Here is a 21,800-nt window from a genome sequence, read left to right as displayed (position 1 = left end):
TAAGGTTTCGACATCAGACAGAGACTTGAGGTTCGAAGGTCGTTCAAGAAGCGAGCCCAGACATAAGTACCCCACCCAGCCACAGCCAGCCCAGGCTGTGGCTGGGTGGGGTACTCTTGTCTGTCTAACGAGCTCCCACCCCCCCCCCCCACCCTCCACAGCCGGCCCAGGCTGTGGCTGGGTGGGGTACTAATGTCTGTCTAACGAGCTCCCCCCCCCTCTCTCTATTCAACTTAGACACTTGGTGAGTTGAACGTAAGGTGACGTATTTGTGTTTCCTCAAACTCAGGTGTGTGATATTTAGGGGCAGACAGCCGTATTGTTCTCAAATTCTCATCGTGTGATGACTCACATTGTATTTTAATTAGGACATTATGAACCTTAAGTTCAATTGCCTGAATTATGAGATATATCATGTTAAATATATGTTTAATTAACTTGTTTAAATGGTCTTTAATTTTGTTCCCTAGAGCTTTGTGAGTTTAGTCGAAAGAGCCTCTGAGTTTACGGATTTTTTTGAGTATATGGTTAGAGTTGGTGCATGAACTCCTTGGACAGTTTTGTGATACAGACATGTTTCATTCCTTGTCTTGTATGCACTGAGTTAGAATGGATGGTGGCAGCCTTTTTCTACTTGTACTTATCTACCCATCTACCTCTACCACTACTTCCTACTAACTGCCCACTTCCTTCTCCTCTTCCTCCGCCTCTTTCCCACTCTCCCTTTCACCTGACCACACTATGTTACTCCTCCCACCTAAACCTCCCTCCTCTCGTACCCCAAACCCTCACTCATTACTTCATTATTCATATGTTTCCTTTCGTTTCTTTTATGTATTCGTGGCAGTAAAATGTTCTAGAGTTTTCTAGAGTTTGTGGGTACCTTACCAAGTTACTACGCCTTGTAGTCGTGATACCTAGGTAATCAAATGCCTAGGTTACAAGGTGTTGAACTAGAGAGTTCAATACCTTGTAACAACAACACCCCCCGCTACAGTGTGGGGTTGTGAAGTGTGGTGTGGTATAAATATAGTGCGATGTGCAACAATGATCACAAAAAATAGTGATCATTAGTGTGATATAATGTGCGATATAGTCTCCTGAGACTGATGGATGCCTACTATGTCGTATAGTGTGTAGGGTGTTGTAGGGGAGACAAGGTAATATGGGGGGCGGTTGTAGACTGGGGTGGGGGAAGGACACACACAGTGGACCACAGTTGTGTGTCTCTGGACACTTCAGGTGTACATACGCCTGTGATGTGCTCTGGCACTTGTGCTAACTGGCTTATGTGTACTGGGTCTAGTGGTGGGGGTTATGGTAGTGCTGGTGGTACTAATAGTTGTAATAAAGGGTAATTGTGGTGGTGGTAGAGGCAGCTGTTGTAGTAATAGTTGTGATGGTGGTGGTAGAAACAGTAGTTGTACTAGCAGAGGTAGAAATAGTAACAGTACATGTACTAGCAGAACTAATAATAGTAACAGTAGTAATCATTGCAATACAAGAAGATGCAGCAAATGTAGCAACAAACAACCGGTATGCACAAGCAGCAGCAGTACGAACGTCACATATAAACACAACACATACTCACACACATAAACCAAGAATGTCGAACTAAACACCAACCCCCATCGTCATAGTTGCCAAAGCGGCCGACCAGAGATCGAGGCCCCAAACTTTCACAAATGAGATTCAGTTCATCTTACCTGCGCCATCTTGCAAATCCCCTTAACGTAGTTCCCGGAAACACAATCTTAGCTCCTCAGCAGACAATCTTAGCTCCTCAGCAGACAATCGTAGTTTCTCAGCAGACAATCGTAGTTTCTCACCAAACAAATTTAGCTCTTAAGCAGACAATCTTAGCTCCTCAGCAGACAATCTTGGCTCCTCAGCAGACAATCTTAGCTACTCGGCAGACAATCTTGGCTCCTCAGCAGACAATCTTGGCTCCTCAGCAGACAATCTTGGCTCCTCAGCAGACAATCTTGGCTCCTCAGCAGACAATCTTAGCTCCACAGCATACAATCTTGGCTCCTTAGTAGACAATCTTTGCTCCTCAGCAGACAATCTTAGCTCCTCAACATCCAATCTTAGCTCCTCAGCAGACAATCTTAGATTCTCAGCAGACAATCTTAGCTCCTCAACATCCAATCTTAGCACCACAGCAGACATTCTTAGATTCTCAGCAGACAAGCTTAACCCCTCCAGAGACAATCTTAGCTCCTCGGCAGACAATCGTAGCTTCTCATCAGACAATCTTGGCTTCTCAGCAGACAATATTAGCTCCTCAGCAGACAATCTTAGCTTCTCAACAGACAATCGTAGTGTCTCAGCAGACAATCGCAGTTTGTCACCAAACAAATTTAGCTCTTCAGCAGACAATCTTAGCTCATCAGCAGAGAATCTTAGCTCATCAGCAGAGAATCTTAGCTCATCAGCAGAGAATCTTAGCTCCTCGCCAGAAATTCTTAGCTCCTAAGCAGACAATCTAAGCTCCTCAGCAGACAATCTTAGCTCCTCAGCAGACAATCTTAGCTCCTCAGCAGACAATCTTGGCTCCTCAGCAGACAATCTTAGATCCTCAGCAGACAATCTTGATTCCTCAGCAGGCAATCTAAGCTCCTCAGCAGACAATCTTAGCTCCTTAGCAGACAATCTTGGTTCCTCAGCAGACAATCATGGTTCCTCAACAGACAATCTTAGCTCCTCAGCAGCCAATTTTGGCTCCTCAGCAGACAATCTTAGCTCCTCATCAGACAATCTTAGCTCCTCAGCAGACAATCTTAACCCCTTAGGAGATAATCTTAGCTCCTCAGCAGACAATCTTAGCTCCTCATCAGACAATCTTAGTTTCTCAGCAGACAATCTTAGCTCCTCAGCAGACAATCTTAGCTACTCAGCAGACAATCTTGGCTCCTCAGCAGACAATACTAGATCCTCATCAGACAATCTTTACTCCTCAGCAGACAATCTTGATTCCTCAGCAGGCAATCTAAGCTCCTCAGCAGACAATCTTAGCTCCTTAGCAGAAAATCTTGGTTCCTCAGCAGACAATCATGGTTCCTCAGCAGACAATCTTGGCTCCTCAGCAGACAATCTTGATTCCTCAGCAGGCAATCTAAGCTCCTCAGCAAACAATCTTAGCTCCTTAGCAGACAATCTTGGTTCCTCAGCAGACAATCATGGTTCCTCAGCAGACAATCTTGGCTCCTCAGCAGACAATCTTGGCTCCTCAGCAGACAATCTTAGCTCCTCATCAGACAATCTTAGTTCCTCAGCAGACAATCTTAGCTCCTCGACATCCAGTCTTAGCTCCTCAGCAGACAATCGTAGATTCTCAGCAGACATTCATAGCTCTTCAACAGACAATCTTAACCCTCTCATCAGACAATCATAGCTTCTCTGCAGACAATCTTAACCCCTCCAGAGACAACCTTAGCTCCTCAGCAGACAATCGTAGCTTCTCATCAGACAATCTTGGCTTCTCAGCAGACAATATTAGCTCCTCAGCAGACAATCTTAGTTCATCAGCAGAGAATCTTAGCTCATCAGCAGAGAATCTTAGCTTCTCCGCAGATAATTGTACTTTCTCACCAGACAAATTTAGCTCTTCAGCAGACAATCTTAGCTCCTCACCAGACAATCTTAGCTCCTCAGCAGACAATTTTAGCTCATCAGCAGACAATCTTAGCTCATCAGCAGAGGATCTTAGCTCATCAGCAGAGAATCTTAGCTCCTCAGCAGACAATCGTAGCTCCTCAGCAGACAATCTTGGCTCCTCAACAGACAATCTTTAAGCTCTTCAGTACACAACCTTAGCTCCTCAGCAGACAAGCTTAGCTTCTCAGCAAATTTCATCTTCCGGCGGCTGGGAGGAACGGTTGTGCCTCGCGGCAGCCACAAGTCAGCTTTTTTTTACCATATTCTTGACGGTTGTCAGGGACAGGTAGCCTGTATACTTACGTCTCCCCAGGCCTAAGTATACCTGGTTACATCACTTGGCCTTTTCCTAGTGATGTAACACACACACACGTCGGACTGTTTAGGGTGAACAGATGCATCGGGGAAAAGAAAACGTGCCCAGCAGTTAATTTTTTACCGCTAGAATCGAACCCTGAACCCTTGGATGAGACATAAGATATTTATGAGCCACAAATGTGATGCTGAAAGCTTCGAGGGTCTGCTGATGACAGCTGAGAACACCAGGACTGACGGCTGACACACGGGAGGCAGTCACGGCTGACACAACAATAACACAGCTGACACAACAATAACACAGCTGACACAACAATAACACAGCTGACACAACAATAACACAGCTGACACAACAATAACACAGCTGACACAACAATAACACAGCTGACACAACAATAACACAGCTGACACAACAATAACACAGCTGACACAACAATAACACAGCTGACACAACAATAACACAGCAGACACAACAATAACACAGCTGACACAACAATAACACAGCTGACACAACAATAACACAGCTGACACAACAATAACACAGCAGACACAACAATAACACAGCTGACACAACAATAACACAGCTGACACAACAATAACACAGCTGACACAACAATAACACAGCTGACACAACAATAACACAGCTGACACAACAATAACACAGCTGATTGCACAATTACAACATTGACATCATTCACAGAATACATAATTACTTTGCCGAGGCAAAAATAAAATTTCATAATTGCATAATATTTACGGTGTTCATTAATTGTCCGAGATGAGCCTCGTTCGTCAGGCGATATTTTCACCTCAGCAAATAAAGACACGATAAAGACTTTTCAATTTAATACAATCGTTTCAATTTAATTAAATTTTGGGAGATAATTCAGAGATTCAAATTCTTAGGTTACATTAGCTATTGAAATGAATGTTGTGCAAAATTGCAATGGTGGTTTATATATATTTTTGGCTGGTCTTGTTCTGCTAGGAAATAATTAACTATTTAGAAAAATACGTTGGACCTGCTGCTTGGGTAACAGCTTCTCCCCAGTATGATCCTGCCCTGGCTTTACGCCCTGGAAAGGTCACACCAGACCGATAACCAGAGCGCAACTCCATAATCTCCTGAGACTGACGAATGCCTACTAGTATGGTAAGATTCACAAAGAAGACACAATAACCTGATGTATCTTATAGAAAATGATCAGGGCTTGACGGGAGGATCGAATTATCGTACGGGGTGTTCCCAGACACGCGATGGTAGCCGGTCAAGAGCATATTTGGTTTATATGTAAATTGTAGGTTGGTAACCACGCAGTTCGGTGATTCCAGGCTTCGAGTGGATTCCTGTCTATATAATCTTTAATATTTCATGATTCATAGATTAAGGGGCGTGTCTGGGGTTACCCAGGTTCGATTTCCCGTTCTTCTTCAGTGATTTTATTTCAACGTAAGGTATGGCTTACCATGAACTTAGTAAAGGAAAAGTTAGGCCTGTTAAGGGGAGTCGGAAGTCGTCTACTCCTGTACCCAACAGTGTCGCATATAGAAACAATAACTTTTGTTCATGTCTGGGACAAGAAAGTGTCAATAGAGCGAGAACTTGATAGTGTGAGGTAGTTGATTAATCTTTAACAAATTATTATCTATATAAATAAAAATGGAAATGTTCGTTTGTTCAAAATCACTAATCTCCGAAAGTTCTTCACCGATTGCTTCGACATTTTCACACAACGTTCCATTCGCATCTGGCCAGGTTTTTATATACATACTATATAGATGTCACGTCTGTGACGGATAAAAAACATGCTTTTTCTGAAAAATTGTGTTTTTCATGTGTTTTTCCAAGTGAAGGAAATCTTTGAACCCTCTTTACCGATTGTTTTGAAATTTTTACACAACGTTGTATTCGAATAGGCGCGTCTTTTTAAATATTTACTATATACATGCCTCACCTGTGACAGGAAACAACATATTTTTTTAAAAAACAGGGCCATCTGTTGGACGTAAGGGCAACACATGCTGTAATCTCAAAAAGTTCTTCACCGATTGCTTTGAAATTTTGATACAACGTTGCATTCAAATAGGCACATCTTTTCATATACCTACTATATCGATGCCACCCCTGTGACAGATAAAAACATGCGTTTTTGAAAAACAGCGCCATCTGTTGCACATAATAGCAACATGCACGGTATACTAAATATGTCACGAATTCCATTTCAATGTTTCCGATTGCATTGATATATTTTATTTTCATAGATTTCGATATATTTTATTTGTTTATTGAATTATTATGTGTATGTTTACCATACCATTCATTTCGTAAGTATAAGTATAGATGCCACACCTGTGACAGGTAAAACTGTTTTTCTTGAAAAAACAGCGCCATCTGTTGCATGTAAGAGCAACACACATGCTGTACTAAATATGTTACAATTCCATTTCAGCGTTTCTGATTGCATTGATAAATTGAATTTTCATAGATTTTGATTTATTTTCATTTTGATTTAATGTTTTTGTGTGAATTGCATTGGAATTGAGCTCTGTTGTTTCCATACCGTTCATTTTGTGAGTATAGTTTTTTTTTTTTTTTTTTTCATATTTTCATTTCATTTTCTGTTTTTTTTTTTTATATTTCAGGATAGATGTGATGGGAACATCAGATCACTTGATGTTCCCAAATTTCTGATGGGAACATCAGACCATTTGGGAAGGCATCGGACGAGGGAGTGGGGGAATAGTGGGGATGACGAGGGGACGGAAGTGAGAGATGGTGTGGAGGACGAGGGGACAAGGGAGGGGGTAATGATGGGGAAGGACAAGGGGACGGGGGGGGGGGGGGAGTTTGGGATGGTGGGGACGAGGGGTATGGAGGAATGCAGAAGGGTGGGAGGACAAAGGGACAGGGAAGTGGGGCATGGTGGGAAGGAAGAGGGGATGCTGGAGTAGGGAAGGACGAGGGGACGGAGTAGTTTGGGGTGGTGGGGACAAGGGGATGGGGAAATGGAGAAAGGTGTTGGAGAATAAAGGGACAGGGAAGTGGTGGGAAGGAAGAGGGGATGGTGGAGTGGGGAATGGCGGGGAGGACGAGGGGACGGTGGAGTGGGGAATAGTTTTGAGGCCGAAAAGACGGGTGAGAGGGGAATGGCGGGGAGGACTGGGGGACAGGGAAGGTTGCTGTGGCTCAGCAACGCACATGCGTTGCTGAGCCACAGCTACGCGTGGCCGGGTACTGCTAGTAAAAAATAAAATATATCGAAATCTATGAAAATAAAATATATCAATGCAATCGGAAACATTGAAATGGTATTCGTGACATATGGTATGACATACGAAATGGTATTCGTTCTGATTCGCATCCGAGCGGTGGTTTTTATACATACTATATAGATGTCACGTCTGTGACGGTAAAGAAACATGTTTTTTTCTGAAAAACACATGTGTTTTTCATGTGAAGGAAATCTTCGAAACCTCTTTACCGATTGCTTTGAAATTTTGACACAAAGTTCCATTCGAATAGGCGCGTCTTTTTATATATCTACTATATACATGCCTCACCTATGACAGGGAAAACATGCGTTTTTGAAAAACGGTGCCATCTGTTGGACGTAAGAGCAACACACGCTGTAATCTCCAAAAGTTCTTCACCAATTGCTTTAAATTTTTGACACAACGTTGCATTCGAATACGCGCGTCATTTTATATACCTACTATATCGATGCCACCCCTCTGATAGGTAAAAACAAGAGTTTTTGAAAAACTGCGCCATCTGTTGAACATAATAGCTACATGCACGCTACATTAAATATGTCATGAATTCCATTTCAATGTTTCTGATTGCATTGATAAATTTTATTTTCATAGATTTCGATTTATTTTATTAAAAAAATAAAACATTGTGTGACATTGTGTTGGAATTGAGCGGTGTTGTTTACCATACTGTTCATTTCATAAGTATACAAATAGATGCCATACCTGTGACAGGTAAAACTATGCTTTTCTTGAAAAACAATACCATCTGTTGCATGTAAGAGCAACACACATGCTATACTAAATATGTTACAATTCCATTTCAATATTTCTGATTGCGTTGATAAATTGAATTTTCATAGATTTTGATTTATTTTCATTTTAATTTAATTATTTTGTGTGAATTGCCATGGAATTGTTGTTTACCATTTCGTGAGTATAGTTTATTTTTTTCTTATTTTCCTTTCATTTTTTTTAACTGTTTTTCTTATATTTCAGTGATGAGAACATCAGATCACTTGATGTTCCCAATTTTCTGATGGGAACATCAGACCATTTGGGAAGGCATCGGACGAGAGAGTGGGGAATGGTGGGGATGACGAGGGGACGGAAGTGAGAGATGGTGTGGAGGACGAGGGGACAAGGGAGGGGGGTCATGGTGGGGAAGGACGAGGGGATGGGGGAATTTGGGATGGTGGGAACTAGGGGATGGGGGAATGGAGAATGATTGGGAGGACAAATGAACAGGGGGTGTGGGGAACGGTGGGAAGGAAGAGGGGATGGTGGAGTGGGGAATGGTGGGGAGGACGAGGTAACGGTGAAGTGGGGAATGGTTGGGAGGCCAAGGAGACGGGTGAGGGGAGAATGGTGAAGAGGACTGGGGGACAGGATAGGTTGCTGTGGCTCAGTAATGCATGTGCAGTGCTAGGCCACAGCAACGCATGGCTGAATTCTGCCTCTACTATATATTTTACGATTTCATTTCAGTGTTTCCGATTGCATTGATACATTGAAATTTAATCGATATCGATTTATTTTCAATTTGATTTCATTATTTTGTGTGACATTGCCTTGGAATTGAGCTGTGTTGTTTACCATACAGTTCATTTCATGAGTATAGTTTATTTGTTTAATTTTTCATTTGGTTTTTAACTGTTCTTCTTATTTTTCAGTGATGGGAACATCAGATCATTTGATGTTCCCAATTTTCTTAAGGGAATACCAGATCATTTGGGAATGCATCAGAGAAGGGAGTGGGGAATGGTGGGGAGGACGAGGGGACGGGGGAGTAGGAGAATGATGAGGAGGACGAGGGGATAAAGGAGAGGAGAATGATTTGGAGGACGAGGGAACAGAGGAGTGGGGAATGGTTGGGAGGACGAGGGGATGGGGAGGGGGAAATGGTGGGGAGGACTGGGGGACAGGGAAGGTTGCTGTGGCTCAGCAACGCACATGCGTTGCTGAGCCACAGCAACGCGGGGCCGGGTACTGCTAGTTTAACATAAAAAGACGAGATTTTCATGGAAATGATGCCATAAGCTAAACAAAATTTGCAGATTTTGTTCTACATTTTTCTAGTTTTGGTCAATATAGATCGAATATCAAATCACCCGCCAACTTAAGAAATATATGACTGAAAAGACTGGAAATCACCAGAAAAATAATAAATGATGGTGTCCAAGAATTGTTTTTTTTTGGGGGGGGTGGGGGCTCTCAGGATTTTGTCCTCACTAACTCACACGTGACAGTTCTGTGTTTTAAACTTTGAAATTGACAAAGTTTGATTGAGTGTTTCAGCCTCATTAAAAATCGACAGGTATTAAAAAATAGTTACTTTGGCCTTGGATCGTACGCCAAGACTAAAAAAAGAATGGCAATTTACTTTGCTTAAAAGGCTGATACTTCCTTAAAATTTGAGTTTGTTCACCCAGCCTTCAAGGAGTTTGTTCAAGGTCTAGCTTTATGCATGTCGGAGTTCAATCCTCGACCGTCCAAGTGGTTGGACATCATTCCATCCCCCCCTCCCATCCCAAATCATTATCCTGAACCCTCCCCGAAGCCACATAATCGTAATGGCTTATTGCTTTCTCCTGATACTTCCCTCCCTCTCTCCTGATACTTCCCTCCTTTTCTCCTGATACTTCCCTCCCTCTCTCCTGATATTTCCCTCCCTATCTCCTGATACTTCCCTCCCTCTCTGCTGATACTTCCCTCCCTCTCTCCTGATACTTCTCTCCCTCTCTCCTGATACTTTCCTCCCTCTCTCCTGATACTTCCCTCCTTTTCTCCTGATACTTCTCTCCCTCTCTCCTGATACTTCTCTCCCTCTCTCCTGATACTTCTCTCCCTCTCTCCTGATACTTCCTTCCCTCTCTCCTGATACTTCTCTCCCTCTCTCCTGATACTTCTCTCCCTCTCTCCTGATACTTCCCTCCCTCTCTCCTGATACTTCTCTCCCTCTCTCCTGATACTTCCTTCCCTCTCTCCTGATACTTCTCTCCCTCTCTCCTGATACTTCCCTCCCTCTCTCCTGATACTTCTCTCCCTCTCTCCTGATACTTCCTTCCCTCTCTCCTGATACTTCTCTCCCTCTCTCCTGATACTTCCCTCCCTCTCTCCTGATACTTCCCTCCCTCTCTCCTGATACTTCCCTCCCTCTCTCCTGATACTTCACTCCCTCTCTCCTGATACTTCCCTCCCTCTCTCCTGATACTTCCCTCCCTCTCTCCTGATACTTCTCTCCCTCTCTCCTGATACTTCCCTCCCTCTCTCCTGATACTTCCCTCCCTCTCTCCTGATACTTCCCTCCCTCTCTCCTGATACTTCCCTCCCTCTCTCCTGATACTTCCCTCCCTCTCTCCTGATACTTCTCTCCCTCTCTCCTGATACTTCTCTCCCTCTTTCCTGATACTTCTCTCCCTCTCTCCTGATATTTCCCTCCCTATCTCCTGATACTTCTCTCACTCTATCCTGATACTTCTCTCCCTCTCTCCTGATACTTCTCTCCCTCTCTCCTGATACTTCTCTCCCTCTCTCCTGATATTTCCCTCCCTCTCTCCTGATACTTCCCTCCCTCTCTCCTGATATTTCTCTCTCTCTTTCCTGATACTTCCCTCCCTATCTCCTGATACTTCTCTCACTCTCTCCTGATACTTCCCTCCCTCTCTCCTGATACTTCTCTCCCTCTCTCCTGATACTTCTCTCCCTCTCTCCTGATATTTCCCTCTCTCCTGATACTTCCCTCCATCTCTCCTGATATTTCCCTCCCTCCTGATACTTCCCTCCCTCTCTCCTCTCACTCTCACTTATAGCACCCTGATCCCCCCGTCACTTGAGTATTCAGCGAAGTAATTATTGCGTTCACCTCCCCAACGTGTTTGGTTGCATGCCACGTCAACATGCATGAAGCAGCCCGTCCTCATAAACAACATGCATGAAGCAGCCCGTCCTCATAAACAACATGCATGAAGCAGCCCGTCCTCATAAACAACATGCATGAAGCAGCCCGTCCTCATAAACAACATGCATGAAGCAGCCCGTCCTCATAAACAACATGCATGAAGCAGCCCGTCCTCATAAACAACATGCATGAAGCAGCCCGTCCTCATAAACAACATGCATGAAGCAGCCCGTCCTCATAAACAACATGCATGAAGCAGCCCGTCCTCATAAACAAAGACCCAAAGTCCATCCCATGCACCCGCCAAACCCCAGCTGTTTATGAATGAAAAAAAGTTTACACAAGACTCACAACTGAGAACGTTCGAACACTTTTGAAACAAGTGCTTCACTGATGAATTTTCTTCGAACTACAACGCTGTAAATGCTTCACCCACGTACTACATATACAAATAATCGCCAACAGAACCTAAACACCTAACCTAACCTAACCTATGCCTATATATGCACAATATATTATAATATTAATTTATATTTGAAAAAATTCCCGTTTTGACTGAGCAGCATGTAAAAGTTTATGAATGCGTCTGTGGGGTCGACCGCTGGATAGAATGAACTTGAGTCGAGGACTGGCTGAAAATGAACTTTGTAAAAAGAAGTACGGAGAGTTTTAACTTTTCAAGTTCCATCTCGGGTAAAGAACATTGGAAATATTAGAGAAGAATGGCAATTTACTTTGCTTAAAAGGCTGATACTTCCTTAAAATTTGAGTTTGTTCACCCAGCCTTCAAGGAGTTTGTTCAAGGTCTAGCTTTATGCATGTCGGAGTTCAATCCTCGACCGTCCAAGTGGTTGGACATCATTCCATCCCCCCCTCCCATCCCAAATCATTATCCTGAACCCTCCCCGAAGCCACATAATCGTAATGGCTTATTATAATGGCTTTAACATGTTCATGTCATACGCACTCCAGCTAACAGCCAGCTAACTCACACCTCTCGTCACACTCGGGAATATTCAGATCCTCATACTCATACCGACTCACACTTAGTCATGTTCACACTGTCACACTCTGAACCTAGCCGGCTGGGGGCAATAGGCGCCTTGCGTTGGTTCCCTGACCAACTTCCAGCCTAAATAGGCAGCATTCTGACCCATTCACACACTCCAACGCCGCAACACACACACACACACACATGCATATGCACGCACACGTACGTTTGCAAGCACACACGCACGCACACGCAAAAACAAAAACACGCACACACGCATACGTCCAGTCAGGCTAGAAGGGATTAACACCTTTCGTGGAAAGGGGATAAAACCTCACTCATAATCCACCCCCTCTCTTACCCCCCCTCTCTTACCTGCCATAAGCTGCAGACAACACCTCTCCTCCTCTTAACCCCCATCCCAAGCACACGCACACGTTCTCTCTGTTCTCTCTCTAGCGCTCTCTCTCTCTCTCTCTCTCTCTCTCTCTCTCTCTCTCTCTCTCTCTCTCTCTCTCTCTCTCTCTCTCTCTCTCTCTCTCTCTCTCTCTCTCTCTCTCTCTCTCTCTCTCTCTCTCTCTCTCTTGCTCTCTCTCTCTCTTGCTCTCTCTCTCTCTTGCTCTCTCTCTCTCTTGCTCTCTCTCTCTCTTACTCTCTCTCTTGACAAGAGGCAAAATGGCAGGAGGACGCAACAGGGACACAGGAAACAGCCAGAGTGACCAAACGAAGGAAATGTTAACCCAAGTTCTGGAGGAATTCAGGAGGGAGATGCATGAAATGAGGATTACAATTAACAATCTGCAAAGTGAGCTGACATCAACAAGGGAGGAGATCAAATCCCTCACAGAGAAAAATAAAGAGACAGAGCATCAGATTATCATCCAAAGGGAAGGTGGGAATGTTACATTGGAAGGAAATACCTCTGTACCTGAAACATTTGCGGAAAGACTGAAAAAGAGCTCAGAAGCAATGGACACAGTGAGGGAGGTAGCGATGCAAGCAGCTACATCACAGGAAGCAGCAAGGTGCTCCACTCAGCTGCTGGAGAGAAAAAGATCAGTGGTAGTTGTAGGCATCAAAGAACAGGAAGGATCCAACAGGCAAGAATGGAATAGCAAGGATAGAGAGGCAGTACATGGGCTACAGAAGGTGTTACAGATGGAAGGTGCTGAACAAAACATTGAGAAGGTTTTCATGTTGGGCTGGTACAACAAGGACAGAAACCGACTTGTAAAGGTGGTGTTTACAAATGAAACCACGAAGGAGGATATTCTCGAAAGGAAGAGTCGTCTGCAGCATGTGGAGGGATACAAAAAAGTATTCCTGCAGAGGGACAGGACGAAGGAGGAGACAGCCAGGGCAGCAGAGGCAAGGAGGAAGCGCAGGGAGAGAGGAGCAAACCAGGAAATCACAGCCCCCAACACAACAGTCCCAGAGACAAGAGGGGAACCCAAAACCAGCATCCCAGCAACACAAGAGGGGAAGGCAACACCACCACCTCTCTCTGCATAGAAACCCTCCCTTCCCCTCACCCAACCTGCCCCCACCCAACCCCCCCTCCCCCCCACCCCATTCTGACCCTGTCACCCCTTCCCCATTCCCATCATGTCCCCCCTCCCCCTTCATCCCATACCCTCCCTATCCCTCCTCCTTCCTCACCCCGTATCCTCCATGTCCCCCCTTTCTCCTTAACCCAAACCCTACCTGTCCCCCCTTCCCTTAAACCCCCCCCCCCCCCCCCATCCCAAAATCCTCTGAGACCCTGCAAGCCACCTCACAGATCTTCTCACCCACGGAACAGCTTCCCACACCAGCAGAATGCTCGCCAAGAAAGGGACAAGAAAATGAACAGAAGAAAGTGAGCTTCAAGGCGATGTACACTAACATAGATGGGATTACAAATAAAAAAGTGAACACAGAGAATAGGCCCCAGAAGAAAACCCAGACATAATAGCACTCACAGAAACAAAGCTAACGAAAATCATAACAAACGCAGTGTTTCCACAGGGCTACTATGTAGTGAGGAAAGAGAGAGAAGGGAGAGGAGGAGGTGGTGTAGCTTTGCTACTAAGAGAAGGTTGGAGTTTCGAAGAGATGGTAATTCAGAACTGTGAAGGTTTCAGTGACTACATATCAGGCACCATAGCAACTGGAGGACAGAAAATTATAATAGTAGTCATATAAAACCCCCCACCGAATGACAGAAAACCAGACAGGAATATGATAGAAACAACTTGTCCACCATCAATATAATAGAGAGAGCAGCTTCTGTGGCTAGCAGGAATGGATCCAGACTACTAATCATGGGAGACTTCAACCATGGGAAGATAGATTGGGGGAACAAAGACCCACATGGAGGCCCAGACACATGGAGAGCTAAGCTGCTGGATGTGGCAACAAGAAATTTTCTAAGTCAACACGTCAAGGGACCGACAAGAATGAGAGGAGGGGATGAACCAGCCTTGCTTGATCTGATATTTACCCTAAATGAGTCGGATATAAGGGAAGTTAAGTTGGAAGTCCCCTTGGGAATGAGTGATCTTAGTGTATTGAGCTTTGAGTACCTGGTTGAGCTAGGAATTATCACCCCCAAAAAAGAACTGGGAAACAAAGGGCTGGCTTACCGATAGGGAAACTATGAGGAGATGAATAAATTCCTATGGGATATACATTGGGACACAGAACTCGGAACCAAGTCCGTACAAGACATGATGGACTATGTCACCCAAAAATGTCAGGAGGCTGTAAGCAGCTTTGTCCCAGCCCGACTGGAAAAAACAGAGAAGCAAAGGAAGAATCAGTGGTTTAATAGGGAATGTATAAAAGCAAAGGAGCTGAACAAAAGGGCATGGAGGAACTGCCGTAATAACAGAACACCAGAAAGTAGCGAGAGATACCAGAGAACCAGGGACGAGTATGTTAGTGTGAGAAGAGCAGCTGAGAAAAGGTATAAAAATGATATAGCTAATAAAGCCAAGACCGAACCAAAGCTACTACACAGTCACATCAGGAGGAAGACAACAGTGAAGGAACAGGTGATGAAACTTAGGATGGGCGAGGACAGGTACACAGAGAATGACAAAGAGGTGTGTGAAGAACTCAACAAAAGGTTCCAGGAGGTCTTTACAATAGAACAGGGAGAAGTCACGGCGCTAGGAGAGGTGGCAGCAAACCAGGTGACCTTGGACAGGTTCGAAATTACAAGAGATGAGGTCAAGAAGCACCAATTGGAGCTGGATGTGAGAAAAGCTGTTGGGCCTGACGGAATCTCACCATGGGTATTGAAAGAGTATGCAGGAGCACTTTGCTTGCCACTCTCCATAGTGGATATGGAAGACTGCTAATGTAGTACCAATATACAAATATGGAAGACTGCTAATGGATAAATATGGAAGACTGCTAATGTAGTACCAATATACAAAAAGGGTGACAGACAAGAGGCACTGAACTACAGGCCAGTGTCCTTAACTTGTATACCATGCAAGGTGATGGAGAAGATTGTGAGAAAAAACCTAGTAACACATCTGGAGAAAAGAGACTTCGTGACAACCCATCAACATGGGTTCAGGGAGGGTAAATCTTGCCTTACAGGCTTGATAGAATTCCACGATCAGGTGACAAAGATTAAGCAAGAAAGAGAAGGATGGGCGGACTGCATTTTTTTGGACTGTCGGAAAGCCTTTGACACAGTACCCCATAAAAGGTTGATGCATAAGCTGGAGAAAAAGGCAGGAGTAACTGGTAGGGCGCTCCAGTGGATAAGGGAGTACCTAAGCAATAGGAAGCAGAGAGTTACAGTGAGGGGTGAGACCTCAGAATGGCGTGAAGTCACCAATGGAGTCTCACAGGGCTCTGTACTTGGACCTATCCTGTTTCTGATATACGTAAATGATCTCCCAGAGGGTATAGACTCATTCCTCTCAATGTCTGCTAACGACGCCAAAATTATGAGAAGGATTAAGACAGAGGAGGACACCTTGAGGCTTCAAGAAGACCTGGACAATCTGCAGGAATGGTCGAACAAATGGCTGTTAGAGTTTAACCCAAGCAAATGTAATGTAATGAAAACAGGGGTAGGAAGCAGGAGACCAGATACAAGGTATCATTTGGGTGATGAAATACTTCAAGAGTCAGAGAGAGAAAGACCTGGGGGTTGATATCATGCCAGCCCTGTCCCCTGAAGCTCATATCAAGAGGATAACATCAGCAGCATATGCCAGGTTGGGTAACATAAGAACGGCCTTTAGAAACTTGTGTAAGGAATCTTTCAGAACATTATATACCACATATGTCAGACCAATCCTGGAGTATGCGGCTCCAGCATGGAGTCCATATCTAGTCAAGCATAAGACTAAACTGGAAAAGGTTCAAAGGTTTGCCACAAGACTAGTACCCGAGCTGAGAGGTATGAGCTACGAGGAGAGACTATGGGAATTAAATCTCACTTCGTTGGAAGACAGAAGAGTCAGGGGGGACATGATCACCACATTCAAGATTCTCAAGGGAATCGACAGGGTTGATAAAGACAGGCTATTTAACACAATGGGCACACGCACTAGGGGACACATGTGGAAACTGAGTGCCCAAATGAGCCACAGAGATATTAGAAAGAACTTTTTTAGTGTCAGAGTGGTTGACAAATGGAATGCATTAGGAAGTGATGTGGTGGAGGCTGACTCCATACACAGTTTCAAGTGTAGATATGATAGAGCCCAATAGGCTCTGGAACCTGTACACCTGTTGATTGACGGTTGAGAGGCGGGACCAAAGAGCCAGAGCTCAACCCCCGCAAGCACAACTAGGTGAGTACAACTAGGTGAGTGTACATACACCCACACACACACACACACACACACACACACACACACACACACACACACACACACACACACACAAACAGCCTACCTGTAACGATGTGTGAAAGAGACCTGGGGGTGGACGTAACACCTAATCTATCTCCTGAGGCACATATAAATAGGATAACGACAGCAGCGTACTCTACACTGGCAAAAGTTAGAACATCATTCAGAAACCTAAGTAAGGAGGCATTTAGGGCGCTTTACACTGCCTACGTAAGGCCAGTCTTAGAGTATACCGCCTCATCATGGAGTCCCCATCTGAAGAAGCATATAATGAAACTGGAAAAGGTTAAGAGGTTTGCAACGAGACTCGTCCCAGAGCTACGAGGGATGGGGTATGAGGAGCGCCTGAGGGAACTGTGCCTTACGACACTAGAAAGAAGAAGGGAGAGGGGGGACATGATAGGAACGTATAAGATACTCAGAGGGATTGACAGAGTGGACATAGACGAAATGTTCACACGGAATAGTAACAGAACGAGGGGACATGGATGGAAGCTTGAAACTCAGATGAGTCACAGAGATGTTAGGAAGTTTTCTTTTAGCGTGAGAGTAGTGGGAAAATGGAATGCACTTCAGGAACAGGTTGTGGAAGCAAATACTATTCATAATTTTAAAACCAGGTATGATAGGGAAATGGGACAGGAGTCATTGCTGTAAACAACCGATGCTCGAAAGGCGGGATCCAAGAGTCAATGCTCGATCCTGCAGACACAACTAGGTGAGTACAACTAGGTGAGTACACACACACACACACACACACACACACACACACACACACACTTAACAGGCTGCAGAGATGGTCAGGGAAATGGCTACTGGAGTTTAACACCAATAAATGTAAAGTTATGGAAATGGGATCAGGTGACAGGAGACCAAAGGGACAGTACACAATGAAGGGGAACAGCCTACCTGTAACGATTCGAGAAAGAGACCTGGGAGTGGATGTGACACCTAATCTAACTCCTGAGGCACATATAAATAGGATAACGACAGCAGCGTACTCTACACTGGCGAAAATTAGAACTTCATTCAGAAACCTAAATGAGGAAGCTTTTAGGGCGCTTTACACTGCCTACGTGAGACCCGTCTTAGAGTATGCCGCGCCATCATGGAGCCCCCACCTGAAGAAACACATAAAGAAACTGGAGAAGGTTCAGAGGTTTGCGACGAGGCTTGTCCCAGAGCTACGAGGGATGGGATATGAAGAGCGGCTGAAGGATCTGAACCTTACGACACTAGAGAAAAGAAGGGAGAGAGGAGATATGATAGGGACATATAAAATACTCAGGGGAATTGACAAAGTGGAAATAGATGAAATGTTCACACGTAATAATAACAGAACGAGGGGACATGGGTGGAAACTGGAAACTCAGATGAGTCACAGAGATGTTAGGAAGTTTTCTTTTAGCGTGAGAGTAGTAGAAAAATGGAATGCACTTGGGGAACAGGTTGTGGAAGCAAATACTATTCATACTTTTAAAACTAGGTATGATAGGGAAATGGGACAGGAGTCATTGCTGTAAACAACCGATAGCTAGAAAGGCGGGATCCAAGAGTCAATGCTCGATCCTGCAAGCACATATAGGTGAGTACATATAGGTGAGTACACACACACACACACACACACACACACACACACACACACACACACACACAGGCGGGACCAAAGAGCCAGAGCTCAACCCCCACAAGCACAATTAGGTGAGTACAATTAGGTGAGTACAAACTTCAGGGGAGACATCAGAGTGGCGAGATGTCACCAGCGGAGTCCCACAGGGCTCAGTACTTGGTACCCGTCCTGTTTCTAATATATGTGAATGATCTTCCAGAGGGTATAGACTCATTCCTCTCGATGTTTGCTGATGATGCAAAAATTATGAGAAGAATCAAGACGGATGAAGATAGACAGAGACTACAGGATGACCTGGATAAACTGGAGGAATGGTCTAGAAAATGGCTGCTAAAGTTCAACTCGGGAAAGTGTAAGGTGATGAAATTAGGCGAAGGGAGCAGGAGGCTAAACACAAGGTATCATCTGGGAGGGGAAATCCTGCAAGAGTCAAATAGAGAGAAGGATCTGGGGGTTGATATCACACCGAACCTGTCCCCAGAGGCCCACATCAAAAGAATATCATCAGCGGCATATGCTAGACTGGCCAACATAAGAACTGCCTTCAGAAACTTGTGTAAGGAATCTTTCAGAACCCTGTATACCACTTATGTAAGACCAATCCTGGAGTATGCAGCTCCATTCTGGAGTCCATACCTAGTTAAACACAAGACAAAGTTAGAGAAGATTTAGCGGTATGCCACCAGGCTCGTCCCGGAACTGAGAGGATTGAGCTACGAGGAAAGGCTAAAGGAGCTGAACCTCACATCCCTGGAAAACAGAAGAGTAAGGGGAGACATGATAACCACCTACAAAATTCTCAGGGGAATTGACAGGGTGGACAAAGACAAACTCTTCAGCACGGGTGGAACACGAACAAGGGGACACAGGTGGAAACTTAGTACCCAGATGAGCCACAGAGACGTTAGAAAGAATTTTTTCAGTGTCAGAGTAGTTAATAAATGGAATGCACTAGGAAGTGATGTGGTGGAGGCTGACTCCATACACAGTTTCAAATGTAGATATGATAGAGCTCAGTAGTCTCAGGAATCTGTACACCAGTTGATTGACAGTTGAGAGGCGGGACCAAAGAGCCAAAGCTCAACCCCCGCAAGCACAATTAGTTGAGTACACACACACACACTCACACACACACACACACAAACACACACACACACACACACAAGGGGCTAGTGAAGTGCCACACAAGAGGCTAGTGAAAAAGCTGGAGATGCAGGCTGGAGTGAATGGGAAGGTACTCCGTTGGATAAAGGAGTTCCTAAGCAACTGGAGACAACGAGTCTGTGTGAGGGGTGAGGTCTCAGATTGGCAAGACGTTACGAGTGGAGTCCCGCAGGGGTCAGTCCTTGGACCTATACTGTTTCTGATATATGTAAATGATCTCCCAGAGGGTATAGAATCGTTTCTCTCAATGTTTGCCGATGATGCAAAAATTATGAGGAGGATTGAAACTGAGGACGATAGTAGGAGGCTTCAAGATGACCTAGACATTTTTTTTTTTTTTTTTTTTTTTTTTTTTTTTTTTTCTACTACAGACGTGGCCACACATTTACAATGCTAACCAGCATATATACATTTTCTTCTGTCCTCCATGGTCCGGGTTAGAGAAGTGTTAAACATATAGTTCAAGGGTTTATTGAACACTCAACCACAGAAGGTGATTCGGTGCTTTTAAAATGCTAAGCTAACCTACATACGTAAATACATAGATATACAGATTTAAGTATGCCCTACATAAAGTGTTAGATGTGTCTTTTACATAGTGTCATTAATGTACATTCACAAAGGTGAAATGTAATTCTGATCAGCTTTCATATATACTTTATATCCATACATATACAAACACACACACACATATACATACATATATACACACACACATGCATTCACATACATTTGTCTCATTTACTCTGACAAGGTGAGGTAGCTGATAAAGAAACTAGTGTGCAATTAAGCACTTAATCACTGAAGGTGATGAAGGTGCTTTTACAAGCTCAGGTTATATAGTTACATCATATATATACATTGTATGATTGATATATTACATGGTCAATCTTGGATACAAGTCCAATATATCATCAAGTGTTCCAGTACTCATGGTACTCCAGTACTCCAGTACTCTGTACCTAGACAAACTGAGTGAATGGTCCAACAAATGGCTGTTGAAGTTCAATCCGAGTAAATGCAAAGTAATGAAACTAGGCAGTGGAAACAGGAGGCCAGACACAGGATACAGAATAGGAGATGAAGTACTTAATGAAACGGACAGAGAGAAAGATCTAGGAGTTGATAACACCAAACCTGTCTCCTGAAGCCCACATAAAAAGAATAACGTCTGCGGCATATGCGAGGCTGGCTAATATCAGAACAGCGTTCAGGGACCTGTGTAAGGAATCATTCAGAATCTTGTACACCACATATGTAAGACCAATCCTGGAGTATGCGGCCCCAGCATGGAGCCCGTACCTTGTCAACCACAAGATGAAGCTGGAAAAAGTCCAAAGGTATGCCACTAGACTAGTCCCAGAACTAAGAGGCATGAGTTACGAGGAAAGGCTGCGGGAAATGCACCTTATGACACTGGAAGACAGAAGAGTAAGGGGAGACATGATCACAACCTACAAAATCCTCAGAGGAATCGACCGGGTAAACAAGGAAAGTCGTCAAAGAAGGAATAATTTAAATAGGGAGATTGAAGAAATCGAGCGGAAATTGAAACACTCATATGAAACTGAAGAAAGGCAGTTAGAACAAAAAGCAATTCAGGAAATAAAGAAAAATCCAAAATATTTCTTCTCATATGCGAAATCAAAAGCAAAAACCACTGCCAGTATTGGACCTATTCGTACAAGTGAAGGTTCATACACGGAGGATGACAAAGAAATTAGTGAAATCCTAAAAAAGCAGTATGAGGACATGTTTAGCACTCCAATAAACAACATGAAGGTGGAAGATCCAGACAATTTCTTTATGCGGGATATTCAAACCCCGGTAAATATAACTGATATAAACACGAGCGCACTAAATTTTGAAAAAGAAATTGAAAACATGCCCATGCACTCGGCCCCAGGTCCAGACTCATGGAATTCAATATTTATAAAGAAATGCAAAGTGCCAGTAGCACAGGCACTCAGTATAGTGTGGAGGAAGAGCTTGGACACGGGGGAGATACCAGATGCACTTAAAGTA

At 44.2% G+C, this 21,800-nt stretch overlaps 2 protein-coding genes across 2 annotated transcripts in view; both read right to left on the bottom strand.

Annotated features, from left to right (window-relative positions):
- Positions 1-1,905: 1,905 nt before the first annotated feature.
- LOC138364757 (putative golgin subfamily A member 6-like protein 19) lies at positions 1,906-3,348 on the bottom strand. The gene is made up of 2 exons (XM_069324726.1): positions 3,200-3,348; positions 1,906-2,404 (listed from the first exon to the last, which is right to left on the bottom strand). The coding sequence occupies exons 1-2, from the start codon at positions 3,346-3,348 to the stop codon at positions 1,906-1,908; spliced, it is 648 nt and encodes a 215-aa protein (XP_069180827.1).
- Positions 3,349-3,391: 43 nt separating this feature from the next.
- Positions 3,392-21,800, bottom strand: part of LOC138364756 (ribonuclease Y-like) — an 81,251-nt gene continuing 62,842 nt past the window's right edge. The window contains exon 3 of the mRNA XM_069324725.1: positions 3,392-3,775. Within this exon, the coding sequence (XP_069180826.1) occupies positions 3,392-3,775 (384 nt within the window). The remainder of the gene's footprint in view (positions 3,776-21,800) is intronic.

The sequence above is a fragment of the Procambarus clarkii genome, chromosome 14 (assembly GCF_040958095.1).
Source record: "Procambarus clarkii isolate CNS0578487 chromosome 14, FALCON_Pclarkii_2.0, whole genome shotgun sequence".
NCBI lineage: Eukaryota > Metazoa > Arthropoda > Malacostraca > Decapoda > Cambaridae > Procambarus > Procambarus clarkii.
Note: the sequence above shows the minus strand (reverse complement) of the source record. Positions and strands in the feature narration are given on the sequence as shown.

Bases quoted from the DNA above. Each gene is read 5' to 3' on its own strand.
- LOC138364757 (XM_069324726.1), bottom strand. From the start codon at position 3,348: ATGTCTGCTGAGAATCTACGATTGTCTGCTGAGGAGCTAAGACTGGAT. The intron at 2,405-3,199 runs GTCTGCTGAGGA...TGATGAGCTAAG, and splicing joins TCTGCTGAGGAGCCAAGATT to ATTCTCTGCTGATGAGCTAA.